This window comes from Dermochelys coriacea, chromosome 7, assembly GCF_009764565.3.
Source record: "Dermochelys coriacea isolate rDerCor1 chromosome 7, rDerCor1.pri.v4, whole genome shotgun sequence".
Lineage (NCBI taxonomy): Eukaryota > Metazoa > Chordata > Testudines > Dermochelyidae > Dermochelys > Dermochelys coriacea.
The window spans coordinates 43,350,113-43,374,166 of record NC_050074.1 but is presented as its reverse complement, the minus strand read 5'-3'; the positions used below and the strand labels follow the sequence as shown (position 1 = coordinate 43,374,166).

At 38.0% G+C, this 24,054-nt stretch overlaps 1 protein-coding gene across 1 annotated transcript in view; it reads left to right on the top strand.

Annotated features, from left to right (window-relative positions):
- The window catches only part of LOC119858598 (inter-alpha-trypsin inhibitor heavy chain H3-like), a 43,501-nt gene extending 25,458 nt beyond the window's left edge, over nt 1-18,043 (top strand). Inside the window, exons 10-22 of the mRNA XM_038409584.2 lie at nt 348-473; nt 1,588-1,769; nt 2,070-2,255; nt 3,460-3,599; nt 4,132-4,286; nt 5,736-5,741; nt 7,309-7,335; nt 8,220-8,276; nt 9,648-9,761; nt 10,514-10,718; nt 12,790-12,962; nt 17,599-17,710; nt 17,802-18,043. Coding sequence (XP_038265512.1) covers nt 348-473; nt 1,588-1,769; nt 2,070-2,255; nt 3,460-3,599; nt 4,132-4,286; nt 5,736-5,741; nt 7,309-7,335; nt 8,220-8,276; nt 9,648-9,761; nt 10,514-10,718; nt 12,790-12,962; nt 17,599-17,710; nt 17,802-17,946 — 1,628 coding nt within the window. The 3' untranslated portion in view covers nt 17,947-18,043. The remainder of the gene's footprint in view (nt 1-347; nt 474-1,587; nt 1,770-2,069; nt 2,256-3,459; nt 3,600-4,131; nt 4,287-5,735; nt 5,742-7,308; nt 7,336-8,219; nt 8,277-9,647; nt 9,762-10,513; nt 10,719-12,789; nt 12,963-17,598; nt 17,711-17,801) is intronic.
- The last annotated feature ends 6,011 nt before the right edge of the window (nt 18,044-24,054 follow it).

Here is a 24,054-nt window from a genome sequence, read left to right as displayed (position 1 = left end):
ATGCACGACTCCAGGGGGTGCCTCAGCCGACCCACCAAGTGTTGCTGGGGTAAAAACCTTCCGACGATCATGCGCACAGTGCATGGAATGGATTGGAATGGATATGAGCAACACATCTCAAAGAACAACAGTTACAAAGGTGAGTAACCGTCTTTTTTTTAAGAACAGTTTAGAAAAACACCTGTCAGGGATGGTCTAGGTATACTTAATCCTGCCACGGCCTGTGGGGCTGGACGATATGTCCTCCTGAGGTCCTTTCCAGCCCTATATTTCTATGAATCTATGATTAAAACATTTCTATTTTTGACTACCGGTTTTCAACTCTAATTTGTGTCTCTACATTGCAGTGACAAACCTACATGGTGGTTTAATGAAGGGAATTGAAATGCTGACTACAGCTTTTGAAACAAATTCTGTGCCCAAGAGAAGTGCATCTATAATTATCTTGTTAACGGATGGTCAACCCAATGTAGGTAGGTGTCTTGGTAAATGAAGCAAACAGTAAAGTGGACTTAAGCAGGTGAAGGAAAATAATTACTTCATTTTTAGTTCACCATTCTTTAATTTCAGGAGACATGAGACCTGATTCACCACTGATTTCAATGGCATTACACTAAGGTTAAGCTGCTATAGCAGACTAGAGAATTAGGTCTTTGGTTTCAGTTTGTGATTCACTATCTACAAAAGTGTATATACACTATATCTTTGGTGGTCTCATCCTACTCACAATTTTGCCACGTTACTCAACCACCGCCCAATTAGATATCCTTGGTATATTAAGAACGTTTTCATTCATGTAGCTAAATTAGTTCAGTCACACTGATGCAAACCGTTAATGTCCTGCCCTGATGGGAAACGTATTTGTTAATTAAGCTAAACTGCTCTATGCCCTGCTTTGTGCTGGTGCAACATGTCTACATTATGGGTTTTCACTGCTGTAACTGAATAATTGTTATGATGGTGCACATTTTCTTTAATATAGAGTTTCATCTCTTAGTAATGAATAAACATGAGGAGTGGGATTCTTCCACCCATTCTGTGGCCTAATCACCATTGCACCAGGACCCTCCTAAAGGTGCCACTAAAGGGGTAGAAGAGAATTTCCCGGGGGCATGCTAGGATGGGGCCAGAAGTTTGGAGGAGATCTCTATAATACATGCTACTCCCACTTGTGAAGTTGCCCATAAGCAAAGCAGCCACTCCCGGGATGTGATAACAGAACTCTACATGGGACTTCACTGAGTTATGCTGGGGGCTGCACCAGTCCCTGAACAACTCAGAATCCTAAAAGCACAAATGTGGCTTGTGTGTACTTTGCCTCTTGGTGAATCTTATTTATGGGGTTAATAAAAGGTTTTGGTTTTGTTTTCGTTTTTTAAGGGAAGTCTGCCTTCTAAGTTAGACACTTGTATATACTTTGTCTAAAGTTAGTTTAGAATTAATGATGCCCAGAAAATATGATAGTCACACCCTGAAAAATCTAAATAAAAAATAACTAAGCACATTTCTTTTTTTTTTTTGCTGTTTGCTATTGTTTTCATAAACAAAATCTTAAAGCCTATTTGTTTTGTATTATTTAATATGCAGGTGTATCAAACCCTCAGGAAATTCAAGCGAATGTAAAAAAAGCCATTCAAGGAAGATACCTCTTATACAACCTAGCTTTTGGCTATGCTATTGACTATAATTTTCTAGAAAAGATGGCACTAGAAAATAAAGGGGTGGCTCGTCGCGTCTATCCAGATTCTGATTCAGCCATACAAATGGAGGTAAAACCATAATCATATAAATTAAGTCAATGATGGCACTCACACTGATATTTCTGATGACATTTGCCTCCACCTTCAATGTAATTAAATATATGACCAGGTGCTGGGGTGCTAGCTTTCCAGGTAACAGCTTTCCCCTTCTCTTGTAAAGGTGCAAAGTGGAATGACCTATAAATTGGGAGGCAGCATGGTCTAATGAAGAGTTTTGTTTATTTGTTAAGGTGTCAAGAGGTCTGTGGGCACAGGAGTGTCTATAAATTATATATTTATTAATTAAAAGCTCCCCCCCCTTTCCTCTAGGGTTTTTATGCAGAAGTAGCCAATCCCATGCTTACAGAAGTGAAATTAAACTACCCTGAAAATGCAATATCTGACTTAACTCAAAACAATTTTAAGCACTATTATGATGGCTCTGAAATCGTGGTGGCTGGACGTATTACTGATAATGACCTGAACAGTTTGACTGCAGATGTGAAAGCTCAAGGTGTAAGTATGGGTCTATTGTGATTGTTTCAAGCCTTTCTTTGCTACATAAAATGTCTGAATGTGGGAGATGCCAAATTTGGCAGTGCATAAAAATTCCCCAATATACCTTTATTCTATGAAAAAAAAATATTGCAGAGTATGGAGAATTTAAATACACCAAAAGGCATGAAATTTATTAAGCTAAATTTTTCTTTGAATTACTCTGTCAATCTGGAGTAACTTTGTACAGTATGTCCAATTTGAGTAAGTTAGTGTTGCTATGAGAACCTTAATGTTTACATCTCTTGATGATTTTTTTGTCTTTGCATGGTTAGCCTTATTGTTTCATTAACATGGTGTTTAATAGTTGAATGGAATAATCTGGGGCTTTTAACTTTCTATGCAAACTTTGTAAAAAGTACAATTCAAGATTCATCAGTATGACTGTATGAATATCTTGTCCTAATACAATATTGCTAAGTGAAAGCCAGATACCAGTCTTGCCACTTCCCCCCAAGAGTTCTGGTGCTTTGGTTTGCATGTGAAATTCATTTGTCCTCCAAAATAGTCTTTAATCCTTTGAGGGATACTTCCCACTCTCTAAGTCAATTGAATATTTGAAAGGCCTTACAATAGAAATAGTACCTAATAGGAGCAAAATTCTAAGTGGACTAAAAATTATTTCCAGTCCTGGATTCTAGAACAATTTTTAAATACCCAACACGAATGTACCACTTTCATACAGAAAATATTTATCAAATGTACAGTATCACTTTTATGTGTACTGTGACACACATTGGTCCATTTCACGTTACAGTTATTATCATCTGAAACTAGATATATTTAAAATACAGAAACTGTGCTTCCACTAGGCCAGCTACTGTATCTGTGTATGCACAGACCTATTGACATGTTAAATACATAGCATAAGCATTGTACGGGGAAATCCTAATTAACCAAATTTCAGTGTTAATTTTGAAAATGTGTTATGTCCCCATGTATATACTTCTAGCAGCTGAGGTGCTACTGAGCAAAGGCACTGATACTGACTTCTGAACCTGTGCAATTCTCAGTGCAGGATCAAGAAGTTCATTAATTTACAGTAGATCCTCATTTTCCAAACTGTAGGTTATATGAAGATTTTGGATGTCTCCTGTGACCTCTGGATAGTCAGGGTTCAGTCATACCTGTCTGTTACAAAGAGAAATTTCTTTATTCCTAACAGGCAGAAAATGATGTGACATTTAGTGAACAAGCAGATGTCGAAGAAACGGCAAAAGCTCTCCAAGAACAGGAGTACATATTTGGGGATTACATTGAGAGGCTTTGGGCTTATCTCACCATTCAACAATTACTGGAAAAACGGTAACGAAATATAAATTAACAGTCTCTGTGAAATAGCATGAAAACACTGGGCATCTAATTGGCGATATTCATTACTCATGCACAGAAAATTCAGAACTGTTTACCTAATTTACTTTCCATCACATAAATACACCCATGAGAAGGCCAAAAAATAGTATGTATTGTTTTTTCAAGTTTCAGGGTAGCAGCCGTGTTAGTCTGTATCCGCAAAAAGAACAGGAGTACTTGTGGCTCCTTATGCTTAAACTTATGCTCAGATAAATTTGTTAGTCTCTAAGGTGCCACAAGTACTCCTATTCTTTTTGTTTTTTTCAAGTTAATTTTAAAGGAGTGCAAATACAGGATCAGACTGTGGCTACCTGCCCTGCCCCTCAGTGAAGTCAGGAGGAGTGCTCTCAAAAGGAAATGTGTTTCTCTTTTCAGCAGAGAAATAGATAGCTTAATATTTTAGAGGGAGAATAAAATGCTTAATCCAGTGTTTAATAATTTGGCTTTTAGAAAGTTTATGTTCTGATTCTCTCCCTTCATTCAGCACTGTAGCTCAGGGAGAAGAAAAGGAAAACCTTACAGCTGAAGCCCTGGAGCTCTCTCTGAAATACAAGTTTGTGACACCTTTGACATCCATGGTGGTTACGAAGCCAGAAGATAATGAAGATAAAGCTGCAATTGCTGATAAACCAGTAGAAGGTGTAGACATTTTCAGTTTTACTTTACTAAGGGAATTCAAATGACCATTTGACATTCCCTTAGAGAGGGGCTTTTCACATTGAAGCAGAGTTTCAAATATATATGCAAATATATTTTCCAAGCCATGCCCTCCTATGGCTAGTATAGCTTTCTTCTGTGCACCACACAGAATCATTTTCCTCCTTTAAACTCACTTCCATCAGTCCACCTTCAATTGCTACCCATTTGCCCATACATTTAAAATATATTGTAAATTCAAAATCATGGTATATAAAAATATGAACATCTCAAAACAATAAAATAAATAAAACCAAGAAACACTTTTAACCTAAATAATCTAGACATGCTCAACTTCAGTTCACATCTCTTCCTCCTATACTTTTCTGTATATTGTTTTAATTCAGGGCCAGATGCAGCAAGTTCTTACTCCATGAAGACAGAGTACTCTTGTAAGGTTTTGCATACTCGAGACATTTAGATAACTGAAGGGCAGGTGTAATGTCTTCATGTTTGGAAAACACAATATACATATATGATGCAATAGAAGAAAGTAGTCATTTAAAATTCAGATCCATTTATCTTTTCTTTGTTCTTATTTGCTTTGTTAGTTATTACCTAGTTGTTCATTAAATTATCATTCCGTCTTACAGCCTATTTTCTCCTACTTTAACCTATATGACAGAAGAATGATTCTGTCCATCTTTAGTAAGCTATACAGAGGAAATTAAGACAAGTACACTCCTTTTTAGTGCCTCAGCTATCACTTCACCACGTACATTGCTCTGATTCTCCTCATTTGTCTCTTGTCCTTGGATTAAGTCCACCAAACCTTCCACAAAACACCCCAGCTGGACTTCCCCTCCACTAGCCTAATGGCTTTCCTTGCTTGCTTCCCAGCACTCTGATAGTTTCTTCACAAATCCCTGTCCTTCAAATGTGCTCCCAGCTGACCAACCTGCCCCTTCCAGACATACAATGGGGTTACAGATTCAACCATAGTCATCAGCTCTTCCAGAAATATGAAGGATCTCATCGCATATCATGAAAATTGCAACAGAATAAAATTGTCAAGGCAGCTTCATGAAAGTGAGACAGAGTAAAGCAATTGCCAGTATAACTATTCCCCTGGGCTAATATTAATTTTTCACATGCATAATTGATTCCAGATTTCTTGTCCCATATGTTAAACATTTTCTTTTCATTTGTTCCCCTTGCAGTTGGTTTACATTCCCTCACATCAACAGCAAGAATATGGGCTTGAAATTTAAAATGCTACAAGAGTTATGTCTGAACCATCAAACCATATTTGATTTTTTTCTTCAGAATACCTAATTAAAATGGTGTTTCATATTAGAGAAGATTATCCAACTGTTTAACTATATGCCTGAAACTAACAGTTAACTTTTTTTTTTTTAATTATTATTATTTCTTATCCATCCCTGGTAACAGCTGAAGGTAAGTTTCAAATTCTATTTGTTTTACCCAATACTTCTGTCTCTTAGCGCTGGTTGGATATTAGTTGCTGAATCATCTATTTGACAAATTACATACTTTAAAAAAAATAAAATTATTTGAGCAGTATTCTGAGTGAATAATTCATAAATGTATAAGAATTTTATGATTCTTTTCAAGCAGAATATTCGTAAATAATTGTTTTCATTGTTCACTCAGCTCCATCTGTCTTTGGAAATTGTAATGAACCTATCATGGTAGACTCTAGGTGCCTAACACAAGCAAATAATAAGAATTATTAGTTGCTTTTCATGGGCAGGATCATTCACCGCCAGATAATTATATGGAGGAGACTCCTGGTCCACAGATTTCTCTCCTCTCACATGGAGGACCAGGGGTGTCAGTTGCCCATTCAGCACCAAGTCACCTCGTCCCCATAAAGGCTGCTTCATAAGTCTAGGATCCACATGGGAGAGGCGGAGGAGTCTGACAAAGCAGTGGAGTGCGTAGAGTCAGACAGGATGTACACCATTCCCCCTCCAGCCACAGAGTTTACCAGGACAAGATGAGATAATATATCTTTTCTGTGGACAGTCCCACAGCCCCCATGGGAATCCCCCAACACAGCCATGCTGTCAGAGAACAGGCATAGAAGCACCGGGCCTCCATGCAGATAATCTTGGCCTCTTAGAGATTCCTGAGGATCTGGCAGGTTTTGGGGCAGGCCCTGTGGTGGATGGAAAACACATGCCCCCAGCCAAATTGGGAAGGAATGGCAAAAGAGGATCCTCAGAGACACTCCCTTCCGCAACAGGTTTTACTGTGAGAGGAGATGGTCTGGCCTCAGGAATGGATTGTTGACTTTGCTTCTTCCAGAAGTTAAAGAAAAGGGCAGAATTTGGCCCATGTACTGTGTCTGCATCTATGCTACATAGAATCATAGAAATGTAGGGCTGGAAGGGACCTTGAGAGGTCATCTAGTCCATCCCTCTATGCTGAGAGAGGATGATGTGTACCTAGACCATCCTCGACAGGTGTTAGTCCAACCTATTCTTAAAAAACTCCAATGATGGGGATTCCACAGCCTCCCTTGGTAACCTGTTCTAGTTCTTAACCTCCTTTACTTCAAATGTTTTTCCTAACCCACTTCCCCCCTCCCCTGCACTTCTGGGGATAGGCCAGATTCATGCTATTCATGGTAAGATTTTTTGTTTAAATGTCCCATGTAAGAGTTTCAACTTTGCTAGAGTAGTGTGGTTGTTTATCAATTTTCATATCTACATTTGCTTCACTCATATTCCCTTACTCTTAAGGGCTCCAATATTGTCGGAAAGCTCCCTTTAGATCTTATTAGTGCTGCTCTGCATGTTGGCCTGAGCAGATTTCTCAAAAGCTACACAAAACATTTCCTTTCTCCAAGAGTTGGGCTTGCTGTCCTTGGAATGCTCTCAGCTTGGGAAGCAAGGGATGATGCAGTATGTGTTTTCTAAACATCTAGAAATCTATAGACAAATGCTTTTATTTTTTTCTTTCATTTATCTGTCCTAATGCTGTTTTGTTTCATTCACAGCAAGGGCTGCCCCAGGCACTCAATCATGTAAGTCATAATCTTGAGTTTCTGAATGAACTGGAGTTGTCAAAGGAATAATTTCAGGCAACAAAAATGATCAGGCCGAGGGAAATTAGTTTGTCTGTGTTTTCATCTATATTTTAACATACTCTAGGAAAAGACTAGCAAATTCAACATAAAATGTAACTAAAGATTGAACAGTCATATGCATAAACATCCTTATGATTTAGGGCTTGAGTCTTACAGCTGTGAAACATCACAGATCAGGCTTCCATACCTTACCAAAATATTCATCGGGAATCTCTGAGCCACACGTTGGAATCACTGGAAGAAAGTTCCTTTGGTGCCTCAAGTGGAGAGCATCAGATGATGAAGACAATGTAAATGAGTTTGTCTATCCTGACGACACTTTGCCTGATTCAAGAGTAGCAGCAACTGTCACACTGCAGCTATAGCAAAGCGTGTGTGTGTGTGTGTGTGTGTGTGTGTGTGTGTGTGTGTGTAGATAGCCCTGACAATCTTCTCCATTTGTTCTCTTTTTAGTCCTCTGCCTCCCTTTTCCAGCCTTAAGTAATCTCTCAGCCTGTCCTCTTCCAGACAAGAAATATCAGAGGAAATATCTTCACAACCTGTTTGTGATACCCAGTCATTCATAGAGAAAAAACACAATTACTTCTAGTACCTGCTGAACCAGTAAATTGGAGAGTGGGATTGACACTCAAGCCTGGGTTTTGCACAAGGCAGTACAGAGCAATACCATCAAACCATAACCATTATGTATTAGAACTAGAATAGAAGTTAAGCTTTAACAAGTAATTTAAATTAACATCCTACCTGTGTTGTAGATACAGTGTGCAAATATCCCCTTTTGATTTTAGTTCTAATAATCTTTGCTCTTTGTTTCTATGCAGATCCAACACATTCTTATCACTACAGTAGTCCTTCAGTCCCTTCCCTATATACTAGTGGTGAGTTTGTTTTAAGTTTAATTTGCTCTACATTTCCCTTATTCTTTTATAACAGTCAGCCTTCACTGGTTTAATCCTTAACCTGGTCTTTCTTTCTGCTCCTAAACCTCTAGACAATAACCCTTACTTTTCTCTTCTTTGTCTGAATGGTACTCACTCAGTCTCCTGCTTTCACCAGCATTTTTTTTATGTCCCTCCTTGTTACTATCCCAACAGAGCTTACTCGAGGCTAAGGACTTACTTCTGGGTGTGCCACTTGGTATAGAACTAGTATGTTAAATTTTATTAGTTAGGTTATAGATTTTTTTCTTCGCTAGTAGAATTTAAAAGTTTCATATTCAGATGATCTTTCAATAGGGTCAATTCTATAAGTAAATTTTAGAAATTTTCCCAATTTGTTGCTCTCTTCCTAGCAGCAAGCCAGAGTACTGGAATATATTATTATATTGATTTTACATAGCTTTAACTCTTCCACAATTCCATGTCAAATTGAACAGATGGACAAAACCAGGATTGTTTGGATTTTGCTAAACATTGTGGGATACCTTTAGTTTTGCAAAAAAATGGGTGTTATATCCAGTTTCTCTTTATCTAGCCCCCCCTAAACCTCTCTTCCCAGAAGTTTATCTTTTTTTGGCATTTCTCTATTCGTGGAAATATTTTGCAGGAATCAAATGATCTCTTAACTATACACATTAAGCTCAGCTGTACACTTTGGTCTAATTCTAAGACTTTTTGCATTAGCAAAAAGAAAAGGAGTACTTGTGGCATCTTAGAGACTAACAAATTTATTTGAGCATAAGCTTTCGTGAGCTACAGCTCACTTCATCGGATGCATTTGGTGGCTGAAGTGATGAAGTGAGCTGTAGCTCACGAAAGCTTATGCTCAAATAAATTTGTTAGTCTCTAAGGTGCCACAAGTACTCCTTTTCTTTTGCGAATACAGACTAACACGGCTGCTACTCTGAAACCAGTTTTTGCATTAGGATATCATGTTTTCTAAACAAAATTGCCTCTTATGTAAATGGCCTTGTAACTGGACACTCTTATCACAACACACACACTTATCACAACAAAACTATTTTGCTAAAACTCACATGTGTATTTGTTATCTTTAGGTCCAGAAATCTCATTGGGTTCCAATTTCTGCTACCTCCAGGCCTCCACCAGTAAAATATGTTGATATTAGCTAGACACATTGCTTTCATTTTAATCTCACTATTTCATTCTAATTTAAAAGTTGCTGTTCTAAAGGGGCAGTATAAATCAACTAAGAGGAGACATAATAATGTTTAATTAACTAGTTTTTGTTTGTACAGAACTTTTGAACATCTGCAACATTATATACATGCTAGTGATTATTATTTACAGTTGATGGAGATCCGCACTTCATTATATCAGTGCCACAAAAAGAAGATGCCATTTGTTTCAATATCAATGAAGAGAGAGGTGCAGTGTTAAATTTAATAAATGACCCAGTTACAGGTGAGTTTTTCATTCTTTAAATACAGTAAATCAGGATATTTATTTATAGGGCCCTTCTCTTCCTTGACACAATGTGAGCTTGTAACTTCCAGTGACATTAATGGGAGTTACACAGCTACAGCAAGGGAATACTCCATCACTTAGTGTAAAAGGTAAAGTGCACTGCACCATTAGTGTGAATATATTTTCACTTTTAGTAGGAAAAGGAACTTTTAGCCATCCCCTCAGAGGAATTGTACAAGTATTATATGGCCCAGTGAATGGAACTAGTGAGAATTCTAAATAAGTAATGTTTGCTATAACTTGCCTGGAAAAGGCTTAAAATGAGTGAGAGAGAATAATGGCTCAGACTTTTCATTCTCAACACTGAAGCAGCCGCCCAATACAAGTAGAATCTTATTCCATATGCCCTGTAGGATGACCAGATGTCCCGATTTTATAGGGACAGTCCCAATTTTTGAGTCTTTTTCTTATATAGGGTCCTATTACTCCCCACCCCCATCTCAATTTTTCACATTTGCTGTCTGGTCACCCTGATGCCCTGGTCGCTTATTCTTAGTGAATTCCCATTCAACAGATGACTTCAGGCCAGATTCTTCATTGCATTATAGCTCTTACATGCTGCTCTGGACCACAATAAATAAGATCACAATTCTGATGTGATTGTGAACTGATTTATTTTCTCAAATTTAGTTTTTTCATGTCATTCCTTGACATATGCTGACCAGAATCTTTCCTTTTTTAAATTTTAGGCATCAGAGTCAATGGGCAGCTTATTGGAGATAAGAGAGTGAGCAGTGATGCAAAGATCCAAAACACGTATTTTGGAAAACTTGGGATTGAAAATAAGCAGCTGGAATTAAAACTAGAAGTAACTCCTGAGAAAATAACCCTCCAAAAGGGCAGAAAGAAGACAGTTTTCACCTGGCTTGATACAGTCACCCTGCGACAAGAAGGGTATCACAAATACCAGAATCATTCAAGAATTTTCAAATTTGTGAAAATGCTATTGTTCGCTAAAGAATAAAGCTGAGTGAAATTTTTCATCTGAAAAACTTTTTTGGTGGAAAATCCAGATTCAACAACAGCACATGTTTTGTGAAAGCCAGTTTTGCTGAATTGTTTCAGTCAACTTTTTTTTTTTAAATTCAGGGGGAAAATCAAAAAACTTAATTTTGACATTTTTCTAAATGAAATGTTTCAAATTTTCAGTTCTAAACAACTTTTTGTTTCACAATTTCCTTTAATTTTATTAAAAATGCATCAAAAACATTTTAAAATGGTCAAAATTGAAATATTTCATTTAGAAAAATGTCAAAATGGAACATTTCATTTGACCAGAAATAATTTTTTTTTACTTTTTGATTTGCCAAAAATTTTGAAAAATTTCACTTTCAGACTGACCCCAAACTTGTATTTTATTTTACTTTTTGGAATCATCAAAGAACTGAAAAACCTGTCATTTGCACAGCTCTACTAAAATTTAGGATACATTTTATGAAATGGAAAGGATAAGCTGAAAACTCTAATACTTGTTCAAATCCTGCTAGATTCTGCTCTCAGTTTTACTGTGTAAAGATAGAGAAACTATCATTAAATTTCTCTGGATTTACAATAATAAATGAGAGCAGAATTTTCTGCTTATGTAAAACAGGATTTAGCTGTGTACCCAATACTACAATGACTAACAATCTTTAAGAGATAAATAACAAGGTGTGGCCTATTCTATATATAAATTGTCAGAGTTTTAAGTTTCACAAAAATTTTGCTCAAAGACAAAACACATATATTGTAACAAACATCTTTTCAGAAATGGAAATTATGCCATTTATAGGTAGAGGAATCATAATGTCTCTTCTGTTGTGTATATATATAAATAAAACTAGTTAGGGCCTAATTCTCCACCTACTTGCTCTGTGTGGAGTTATTTATACCAGGCACCAGATCAGAATGGCAGTATTTTTTATGCAGGTTGTACAGATATAAATGACTATCCAAGATACAAAATAGTGGACGATCAGCTGCTGTTTTTAGATTAGCTTCAACATTCACAGCCCTACCTCTTTAAATTTTCACTAGGTACTCCGAGTAAAAGTCTCATCTTAGAACAAAGGGAAGATCAACTTGAATGTTCTGCTCTCCTCCGATGCACAGCTAGAGCCTGTTAGAACTGCGCAGTAGAGAGATCAGGATAGCAAAAACACAGTCTGTCTTGTGCATTTAATATTTTTATTGTGGTAATGCCCAAATAACTTAATCAGGATTGGAGCTTCATTTTTACTAGCATTGACAGAGAAGGTGGGTGAGATGATGTCTTTTATTGGACCAACTTCTGTTGGTGAGAGAGGGACACTTTCGAGCCACACTGTTAGAGCTTGTCTTTCTCACCATCAGAAGCTGATCCAGTAAAATATATTATCTCCCCCACCTTGTCTCTCTGATATCCTGGGACTGACATGACTACAACTACACTGCATATAACATTGATGACACAGTCTGGAGAGTTTACTGTCTCAGCTCAGACAGTCAAAGGGGAGGGAGTAGTGGCACACAGCATTCAAGGAAGGTGGTGATGAAAGGCATACATTTTATTAATAAACAAATACATAGGCATACTATTAGGGTAACCAGATAAAATTGGGATGGGGCGGAGGGTAATAGGTGCCTATGTGAGAAAAAGCCCCCAAAATCGAGACTGTCCCTATAAAATCGGAACATCTGGTCACCCTACATACTATATCCAATTGTGTCTCAGCCTATCCATTATTAGGTGGCCAGTTCTAGTAGGTGTTTCAGTAGAAGTGGCTTGCAAAGAGATTTGAAAGTGAGGGATTAGCCTTCTCTAAGACAATTTTGCACTCCGTCTCAATACTACACACACACAGTCAGGCTACGTACTGAAATCTTTTGTTTGCCAGACAGTTTTCCTTTCTCAAGTCCTTCATCATCTCTAGTAATTCTGTTATTGTTCACAATAATGACATCAAGAAACATAAGATTTCTTAATTATGGTTTCATTTTTCCCCAGTCTAACTGTGATAATCAACAGGAAAAAAAATCTGGTGCTTTCAATGGGAGATGGCGCATCATTTGTTATTGTTTTGCACCAAGTATGGAAGAAGCATCCTCTACACCAGGACTTCCTAGGATTGTATACGCTGGATAGTCACAAGCTGTCTGAACGTACCCATGGCTTATTAGGTATGAATTGACATAAGGCATTGTGGGGTTAGACTCTTCAAAACTTTATTAACTATTTTTCTTATTCCTTTTCCCAGTGCTTAAACTCACTCACTTGCCCTCACTGGACTTTCTGATCTACCTTAAGGTCTACTGAATACCCATCTACAGACTTGTTTTCTTTATTGCACCAACTATCTCAAACTCTTTGAAAAGTGTTTGTTTCAGTTTGATCATCATTTTACACATAGATATAGGCACTATTAAAATACCCATTACTCATTGTACAGCCAAAATCTGCCAACTCTCTGTGCATGCATCCACACTAGAAAAAAAGTATATTTTTACCTTGGAAATATCTTGACCAGCTAACGTATGTTAAACCCAGAAACTGCCTTGTCTTCACCTGGGTTTTGCCTTAAGTTAGCTAATACGGTAGGAACACACATTTTTTTCCCCCATAGTGAAGACAAGGCCCCTGATTTCATGTTCAACAGTCATTCTGGGCATAAAGTAAGTGAGCGGCACACATAGTTAATTCAATGTACCCTTTCTAAACCCATGCACATCATGCATCATTTGAAAGCTTATAAAGTCTACTTTAAGATGAGGTATGATGTGGAGCTATCATGTGGTGCGATTACCACAGAAACAGGAATAAAAAATGATACCATCAACATGTTAAAATGACCACTTCAAAATATTTTCATTTGTTTCTGTTAGCTTACTGACTCTGTTAGCTTACTGTATTATTTGAAAACAAAACTGGATTCCTTTGGGACCTCAAAACATCACAATAGCAATGTAAAAGGTAAAAACAAATATGTACAGGTATAATTGAATTGTAATATCCCTGCTAACATTTCTAGTCATCATCATTAGCTCCTGTGCGGCTGAAGCCCCGAATCCTGAGCCCCGGTGCCTCCCGCAGGGCTGACACCTCAAAATCCAAGCCCTGGCGCCTCCCATGAGTTTGAAAATGTTTACCGAGTTCTACTCCGGTGGGCTCCAGATGAATTTAAAACAATTTAGACTTTCCTTGCCCATGCTGTGCATAGAATGAAATTGCAGAACCATAGTGGTTTTACTAATCTTGCCTGTAACTTGCTAGTGGCATATCTTGCTGTTTCTATATCTGAGGGAAGTAGGGCTTTATATCTTTGTAGCAGCTTGGAGAGGAGAAGAGCCTTCTTGTTGTACATAAGATCATTGTCTATCTCTTCAATGAGCTGATAAAATGCAGCGTGATAAGGTGATTGTACTGTTGCAGTGTAACTAGTTGGTTTTAGTTTACTAGAGATGTAAGATTTGGTTTACTCAAGCAGGAAGAAAGAAAGATTGGAGTGATAATCTTAGCAATCAAGTCTGCCATAGCTATTCTGTGCAACATGTGATCAGCTCCTCTTTGAAGTGCTGCTTTCCTTAGTTTAGTTGCTCTGTCACGTTTCTATTTTATGAAGTTTCTTGTCTTTCTTGTGTGTTTTTTGTCTCAAGCAAACTATGCAACAGGACCCAGTGCTGGAGTATGAGCTTTCTCTGGTGGCTATAGAACCATGTGAATATGATGCTCTCTGATCAGATTCAGAGTCTCATTCAGTAGTAGCCAATACAATTCATCTCTCCTGGCTTCTGATCCCAGCATCCCAGAATTCTGTCCAGCACTGGTGGCTTTTGACAGTTTTGCATTCTTTTGATTTTCTTGATAAATAACACATTTTTCAAAGTTTGTGGAGAACTTTTTCCTTTGATGTAAGCTTTAAGGTCCTTATGTCCTCAATGTCTTCATGTACTGTAACTTCCCCATAGAGATAAAACTCCCAAAGCAGCATTGTTAGCATTACCACCACTAATACCCACTATTTTTCACTTTGTACAAGTATACAGAAGTGTGCTAAATTAGATCTATATGTTAGTATCAAAATTGCCATTTTTGTTTATTGAGCACTTTGATAGAAGTCCAGTAGATAGCTGTGTATTGTCATCTCCAACACTAATACTGACCTGTGCATAAGTGTCACTGAATTAAAAATTGAACTAAAAAGCTACAAAGACAAAAGCTTTATATTAGGAATTCATGTACAGTTATATCTACCCACTCTGCAGCACAAACTGTGGCATGCAATCTACTGATACTGGAGAACAACCTTCAAAGTGAGGCTGATCTGCTCAGCAAATTTCAATTGAAAATAAACTATTATAATCACTTGTGAGATACTTTGATAATTAATAATATGTGATGTGAAAACATTTAATATTAGTATACTGCAAAATGCTGATATTTGCCATTTTTGCCACATGCTAAACAGATTAATCATTTCTGAAAAAAAAAAAACTTCCCCATGCAAAAGCATTAAATATCTTGCAATACATTGTTGTGTGGTAGCTTTAACCAATAAACACCACAATAAGGTGTTGAAATTAATTTAGACAGTAAAAACTGTAGTAGTAGTCATGTTGCAGTATTGCTGGAACTGTGAAAAAATGACACACACATTTTGGATACCATTGTTTATCTCACTTACAGGCTTATGGCACCACTTGACAGTGCCACATTGTACCTCATCAAACATAAATAAAATAAGCTTTCAAATGACATATGGTGTAGGGTGGGTACATTAAACTCCAAAAATATGGCTCTTTTTGGAGCATTGCTGCATACTTAAAGGCACAGCACCACTGAATCATATTTTCTGCCAGTGTAATATCTTTACTGGGATGCATTATCTGTTGGAAGCACTACTGTGTGTTCAAGAATTATGTAAACTCCTGCCAATTTTCCCTTGCAGGTTTAGGTTGAGGGTAACAAGCTTGTATTCCTAATAAGTCAGTGAGTTTGCTGATCGTGGAAGGGTAATGAACTATTACAGATATAGCCTCACCATTTTTTTGCACCTATATTTGGAATCTGAAAAAAAATCATCAATGGTGATGTAAATTACATGTTGGTATGCCACTGTGTTAGGAGGTGTAATTTACAGGCCAGTGGGGCCCGACAGCAAGAAAATGCTAACAGTAGGAGGTCAGATAAGGTAGGGCAGCGTTTTGCAAAGTTCAGGTCGTGACCCAGTACTGGGTCGCGGCACATCAGGTACTTGGTCACTCAGGTCAGCACTGCCGACCAGGACATTAAAAGTCCCATCGGCGGTGCTGCCCAGCTAAGGCAGGCTAGTGCCTACCTGTTCCAACGCTGTGTTGCGCCCTGGAAGCGGCCAGCAGCAGGTCCCACACCACTGCCCCCATCCTGAGCACCGGCTCTGCACTCCCATTGCCTGCTGGTGAGAGTCGCGTGAAACTGCTTGCACGCCTCTGCCTAGGAGCCAGGCCTGCTGCTGGCTGCTTCCAGGGCACATTGCAGTCTGCAGTGCCAGGACAGGTGGGAAGCCGGCCTCTGCACCTCAGCTGCGCTGCTGACCAGGAGCCGCCAGAGATAAGTCTGCACCCCAGCCCTGCACCCCAATCCACTGTCCCAGCCCTGAGTCCCCGCATTGGGTCGCAGGCATCAACAATTCTCTTCAACTGGGTCCCTGGAAAAAAAAGTTTGAAAATCACTAAGATAGGGCATTATTCGCTGTTCTTGCTACCATCCCTTTGGTATTTTAAGTGACAGGATCCTACAGGCACACTGACATAGCCTGGTTTATATCAGCTCACTGGCATGTATCTCACAGTATCATTTATATCACCACTGAGTTTGGCCTTGTATTTTATTAAATAAACTACAATTATGTCTGTTTGTTATCTAACATTTGTGAAAACGCACTAGTTATCCTACACCAGCCATATAATAGTTTTACACAAACAGTGCAACACAATGTAGAAGCAGCAGCAGCAAATTCTGCCAAAAGCGTGCACATGCAATTGGAATTCAGAAATTTATACCAAACAGTTTTCTGAGCTCAATCATTTTCAAGTTTAGTTCAAGCTTCCTAATACATGTATTTATTGTTGAATAAAAGCAGTAGGTGCTTGGATGAGACTTCCAACCAATGCAACTGAACAGAAAACAAATCTAAAGAGAGATTAAAAGAGAGAAATTTTACTGTGTGAGCGCTTGAGTTAGGACACAATTTATGGAGAAAGGGGGCTGAAATAAAATCCCTAATCGAAGCAGCCCTAAACTAATTTACATGAATCAAATAATTTAAAGATAATTATTGGCAACTCTCTGTTCAGTTGTGAGGATCTACAGCTGTTCAAACAAAATGGTCTTGTACATGAAACATCTTTTTGAAGATTTGATTTGCATAACTAGACAGCACTCTGTCCAACCCCATCCATTTTTGCATAGTACTAATCACATTTCATGAAGCTGTATGCCCAGATTGGCTTCCTTTAACAAACGTCACTGAAAATGTAGACAAAGATGGTTGGAAGATACTGTAGAAGAGTAAAGGATTATTAATTATTATTAAATAGATATTATACAAAATACAAAACAGAGAATACTTAAGTTGGCCTGAAAGTTAGTATTTGCTTATGCAAAATCAGTGTATTCACAAATTGTGTGGATGCATATTTGACATTCTACTGAAAATTTGGCCCTGTATACCTAGATCCTTAGGAGAGCCTGAAAAATCAGCGTAGGAGCGTAAATGATTTTTTAAATGCACACTACAGGCATGAAATGTTAACAGTTGATATTGTTTCTCATTTTTAGGGCAATTTTTCCACCACATTGACTTTAATATACTTGAAATCCATCCTGGGTCTGACCCCAAGAAACCAGATGCTACAATTATGATCAAAAACAATAAACTGACAGTAACTAGGTAAATTATAATCAAGTCCTTAGAAAATATTACCTTATCTACTTGTAGCTTGTGCATTGTTATTTACATAGTTATACGTTTTCTATTTCAGGGGCTGGCAGAAAGATTACAGAAAAGATCCCAAGCATGGCATTGATATCCCTTGCTGGTTTGTTCATAACAATGGAGCAGGGCTGATTGATGGAGTTCACACAGACTATATTGTTTCCAATATATTTGACACAACTGTAAATTAATCCTCAGATGTGTGTTTAGAGAGCATTTTTCTGAATGAGTTATGCTTTCTAATAATCAGCTATTAAATTATAGGGTTCAGAGTAGCAGCCGTGTTAGTCTGTATTTGCAAAAAGAAAAGGAGTACTTCTGGCACCTTAGAGACTAACAAATTTATTTGAGCAAAGCTTTCATGAGCTACAGCTCACTTCATCGGATGCATTCAGTGGAAAATTCATTTTCCACTTAATGCATCTGATGAAGTGAGCTGTAGCTCACAAAAGCATATGCTCAAATAAATTATTAGTCTCTAAGGTGCCACAAGTACTCCTTTTCTTTTTATTAAATTATAGTAAGCTTACAGAATTGGTGTGTTGGTTGGCAATACTGTCACGTAACCAATTCTAGTGAATCCGGCTAGTTTATGTGTGATCAGTTCGTCAATGCAAAATAGTTGTTCTGTTTGCCTAAACAGGCATCACGCAACCAATATCTACAAAATCATTCTATTTCATCACATAAACCAAGTATAGATTTTTTTAATTAAATTCATTTACAAGCTTTATAATTCCTCTCTGTAAATATAGAAAAAACATTTAATTCAAGTACTTGAGTCTCAAAAGGTTTAAATAAAAGCTTCAAAACTTGCTGTCTTCAGTCATTCCAACTGCCATCCAACAAGGCATAGATTCCAGAATATGAGGTAAATGAATTATTTGCAGAATAACAGAGCATCTGACACTTCTGATCAGATAGACCAGACCTTAATTTCAAGAGAATTCATAACTTTGTAGAACTATTTTTGTACTTGATTGTATTGTGCAGCATACTGGTGTACCATCACATTCCTGGGTGGGTCATTGGCAATAAGGTTTGAACCTGGGAACTCTGGATTTTAAAGCATGAATCACTATTATCTGAACTGAAAAATTCAGTTCCGATAGCCAATCTATATCAGGCTCATCAACCTCTGAATGTGACCCAGCCTCCACTAGAGCAGCTCAAAAATAGGCCTACATTTTAATTCATAGCAAAATGCAACAATAAAGTAGTTTTGTCATGTGCTGTAAATATTTTGCACGTTCTGTTAAAATGAACACTTCCCAAAAGAGTAGGAGTAAGAAGATGAACCCCAGAGCAGGAGAATCCTTAAGATCTATTCTGTTTTCACGGTAATCTTAGTAATGAAAAATGGGAGATCAGAAGTAAAGAAGCTACATGCTTCTTCACTGGGTGCACAGTTTCTCTATTTGCCAATTTTTTGGCTTTGATAAATAAGGTCACAACAGTATATGCAGTGTTCTAGCTATTTCTAATAGCGAGATAAGGAATATTGCTAATGATAAGAAAACCTTGTTTTAGTTACCCACCAGTAAAATAAAATTGGCAAGTTTTTAGGGGTGAGCACTATAAGGAAGCAGAATCACCACAAAAGTAACTTTTGTCCACAATGTATCTTGGAGTCTTAAAAAAATTAACAAAAATTTAAATTTCATCAAAATATCAATTTTCATCAAAATATCAGTTTTATCAATGCTGAACCATTTTGTGGAAAAGTGTCTGTTTTGATGGTGGTTCTGTCAAGAAGGTTTTTGAGGTCCCAGCCTCGCCGGTCACTTCTGACCAGAGAGGGAGAGCGAGAAATCAAAAAGCTGAGCTTTTTTATGTGAAAACAGCTGTTTTGACACAATTCTATTTTGCAAGAACATTCAAAAGATTTTGGTTTTGTTCTACTATGGAATGAAAACAAATTGTGAAAGCTCAAAAATTGTCACAAAAAGAATTGTCATTGTTCTCCAGACATCTCTAGTTCTGGATGCTTAGACGCAACAGAGTTGTTATAAAGGTCCTATGGCAGGTTCATCACATTTTTCTGTTTCTCAACTCAGTATTTTACTTTTAATTTTGCAGTTCATCCCCTTTTTGATGCATGTGTAGATGCCATTAAGATTAATGGAAATTAAGTGCATGGGTCAGAGGAAAAGTAGACCCTCTCAGTTATTTTAAAAGACATGTTAAAAAAAACTATTTTATTGCAAAGATTATACAGGTTTACAGTTAATGTCAACAAACAGATGTGTAGGCTTATCCCACTCAGACTTGATAACATTAGAGTAGCATGTAAACTTAATTATAGCATATCTGCAATTCCAAAAGTTAATATTTAATTTTTGGCCAGAACATTGACTTGGCAGTGCCACTATAATTAAGGTTGCATCACCACTTCTATTTAAAGGTCAACTTTCTAAGTCCTCTAAAAGCAACATGCTTAGTTGGAGTCCTTTGAAGTTTGGTGTGCCTCAGGAGGGTGCAGGGTAGGGTTAGTGACCCAAATTTGGGGTCATTTGAGCTATGGTTTGTGGTGATATAAGCATTGGAAAAAATAGCAATTTTTCAAAGAGTTTATTTTATTTTATTTTATTTTATTTTGCACAGAGTTAGAGATCAAATTGTTGATGTGATGCAGGTCAAAACAGTCTGAGTGTGTCAAGTTTTATCTAAGGTAATGGACAGCAACCACTAAATCTTCAGGAGAGACAAATAGAGAACAGCATGCATGCACCAATAAAAAAAAAGAAAATGGCCTTTATTAGTGTTAGATGGAATCCTGTGGGGGAGAGTGAATGGGTGTAAAATGGGGTGAAAAGAGTACATTTAAGCAACAGGGTTGGCAGTGTACAGGTATTTGTGTTAACAGGGCGTATTGGGGCATTGCTTAAAGAGAACAGAGTTAAGGTTGCATAGGCAACGTTAATGTAGTTTTTTGCCATTGAATTTCCACTCATTTTATTAATGGCTAAGAGTCAAATTTTAATCAGATCAGCTATAAAGGCTGATAAAAGATAAACGGAATGCAGTTGAAAATCCCACTAAACCATATACTAGTCTATAAAGTAGGTCAAGGGTAAATTTCCCTTCTCTAGTTAGACTGAAGGAGAAGAGGTAACTTTTAGGAACATGTAGGGAGGAAGAAGGGGGCTGCCACACAACCCAAAGATTCTGCCTCTAACAACTCTGGCCAGTGAAAAAAATAGAAGTAGCAGCACAGATGAATAACCCCACCCCTCCCTTCTGTTCTTCTGCCTGACCCCCTTTGTGTTAAAACTTGCACTCTGTAAAACAGGCATGACGACTACAGTGAACCAATGCAGTCACACCACTGTAAAACCAGGACAAGAGCAGAATCAGGTTCCCCCATAGCTAAATTATGATCCCCTGCCGCTATGTGGGGCGGGGGGCATGTTTTCTAAGGCTACTGGCAGCCTAACCTGCAGGAAGGAAGAAGCTACCGCAGCAGCATTTTCTCTCCCTTGCAGGGAGTGCTGCATGGACACTGCATAGAGCTGCCCGAGATATCTGTTATCGCCCCCACCCCTCACCCACTAATGGCAGCAGGAAGACAGCAAGCGTGGGAGAAAGGGAACAGAGAAAGAGAGGGTTGTGTGTTGTTGAGTGTCAGGGGAAGGTGAGGGCAAATGAATGCAAGGTGAGGAGAGTGGGGAGGGGTGTTGCCAGGTGAGGTGTGTGGGGGCAGGGAGACAGGCGAGGGAGAGCATATTAGGGCTTGAGAGGTGAAAGAGTTAGGGAGGAAGCAGGTGAGGGTGAGTGCATGCAAGGGCCTTGGGAGAGGGGAAGAGGTTATGCCTGGTGAAAGAGGCTTGCGGGGGGAGAAACAAGCGAGGGCATGCCAAGCAAAGAGGATGGGGGGAATGGGTGAGGGTACAGGCATGTGACAAGAGGGAGAACGTGGGCATGTGAGGTGAGAGGTCAAAAGGGGAGGGAAAAACTTGGCCAGGCCAGAGGAGTGTGGTGAGGTATGGGGGGCTGGAGAGGGGAGAACAGGGTGAGGGCATGGGCATGGGCATGGGAGATGAGGGAGTTGGCGGGAACAGGGCAAAGATGCAGGTGTCCGAGGTGAGGTGGGATACGGACTCCACTGAGGATGCGCACATGGCAGGTGAGGGGATCAGAACTGGGTTAGAAATAAGGTGCAAATTGTTAACAGTGAGGGTTATAAATAGTAAAAATAATGGAAACATTTTTAAAGATTGAAATAGAAATCTGGGTCTGAGGGCACACATGGACTGTAATAAAAACTGAAGGAAAAAAGATGAAAATCAAGTTATAGAAAAATAAAATGGAGGACAAGAAGAGAAATGGGAAAGAATGAAGTCAGCCGTGGAAACAAAAAAGATTATTTTATATTAAATTTGCTTGATTCAGAATTTTGATTCTACAAGTTAACGGTTATTAGGCTGAGGAAAAAACCTAACATTTTCTCTCAGGTATTGGACTGGAAAGATTGATAGTGTCCAAATGCACCCACCCACTCAGCCTGAGCAATTATGGGGCACAAGGCAACGTGGGACCCAACCATATCTTCAGTTTCCTGTTCAATCTAGGCAAAATGCATGTCTCATCAGCTCATTGTGGCTGAGTTGTCAGGTGTGAGCATATCCTCAGAACCTCTCAGCTGTCTCTGACTAACCTGGAGCAGCATGATAACCCTTTCCCAGGAAAATGTTGTTATTACAGATTCATTCCCTGGTCTATGAGACATAGGAAAGAACTACCTCGGCAGGGGACTGCTGAAGATGACTATGCCCACCTCACAAAGACCTTGGGGCAGAGAATTGTTGAGCAGTTTCCCCACAACTGCACTCAACTCTTACTCCACTACTAGCTGGTTCAGTGTGCTTTAAGAGGGAAATAGGAGATATCAGAGCAGAGAGAGAGCACGCAGATGTATCAGTACATGGAGACAAGAGAAGGGTGGGACTTATTTTAATTTTCTGCATCAAACAAAATTTTCTCTTTTCTTTGCTGCCTCCCCCAGGTCCCCATTTTCTTATAATATATTTACACCTATGGATATTGGTGTTTCTTGCTGTCATCAGGCAGTTAAAGTGGAAGAGGGTCTGTGTTTTGCTAGGTGCCCCATATATGAGTGGGAGCAGTGTATTTGCAATAAGTCAATTGATAATATTTCCAGTATGAACTAGTATCAATGTTACATAATGCACTGAGGTTAGTCCCAATATATCCCATTCTTTATATTTTTAGTATACTTACAGTATGATAAATTGTGAGTGTTGTGTTCAGTAGTTTGGTGGTCTGTTCTGACCAACTGCATGCTGTTGGATATGTAATGGTCCATTTTGTGCATATTATCATGATTGCACAAGCAATTCAGGTAATGGTAGTCAATCACTGTGTGTGTACGCTTATTAAAAAATTGAACCTAAAATTATATCTGTTTACAAAATTATTTGTATCAATGTTTTTGTCTAGAAATTCTCTCTCTTTTTATAAATGATTTTAAAATAATGATATGTGAAATCTAGCTATAGATTGACTATATTTTGTATGTAATGGAAACATTGCCTCTCACAAACTTTAAGAAAAATGCTGGCTCATGACGAAGTATTTTTGGGTTCAGGGGTCTGTACGGATTGAAATTCTAAAGACATGATGATTTTGAAATATCTCTGCAAAAATAGTTAGAAGATCTAGGGTAAAATATTCAAAAGTTTCTAAGTGACTTAAGGAGCCTATGTCTCATTTTCAAAAGTGACTTAGGTATTTAGTCCTAATGGAAATAGGCCTTAGACTCAAGTAACTAGACACTTTTGAAAATGTTACCCTTACACATTATGCCTTATTTTAACATGTCCAATAGTTGTGAAACATCTTCCAGTAGTTGTGAAACATCATATCAAACTTTGCCAGCAAACATCCATGCTAGATTGCAAACCAGAAAAATGATGATTTTTTTTTTCCTGAAAGTTAGAAGGGTGGAGGAATTTGAACTTAGGTTTAAAATCTGATTAAATAAAACAATTTACAACCTAAATTATTAATCCAGCCTCTACTATAGATTCGTAAGAGATAACCTGTCATCATTCGTGTTATTGCTGCAAATATCACAATTTTTGAACATTGTTTAAAAAACTAACTTACAAACAGAGGAAATTCAGCAAAGCTTGTATTTCTTCCACAATTCAATCGATATGAGAGAACTGCTAAAGGAAATACTACTCTTATACTTAGTTCATGTGCTAGGAAGCATTTAGCAATGAGACAACAGTATGAATTATAAGCAAAAATAAAAGCATGAACGTACATTTTAG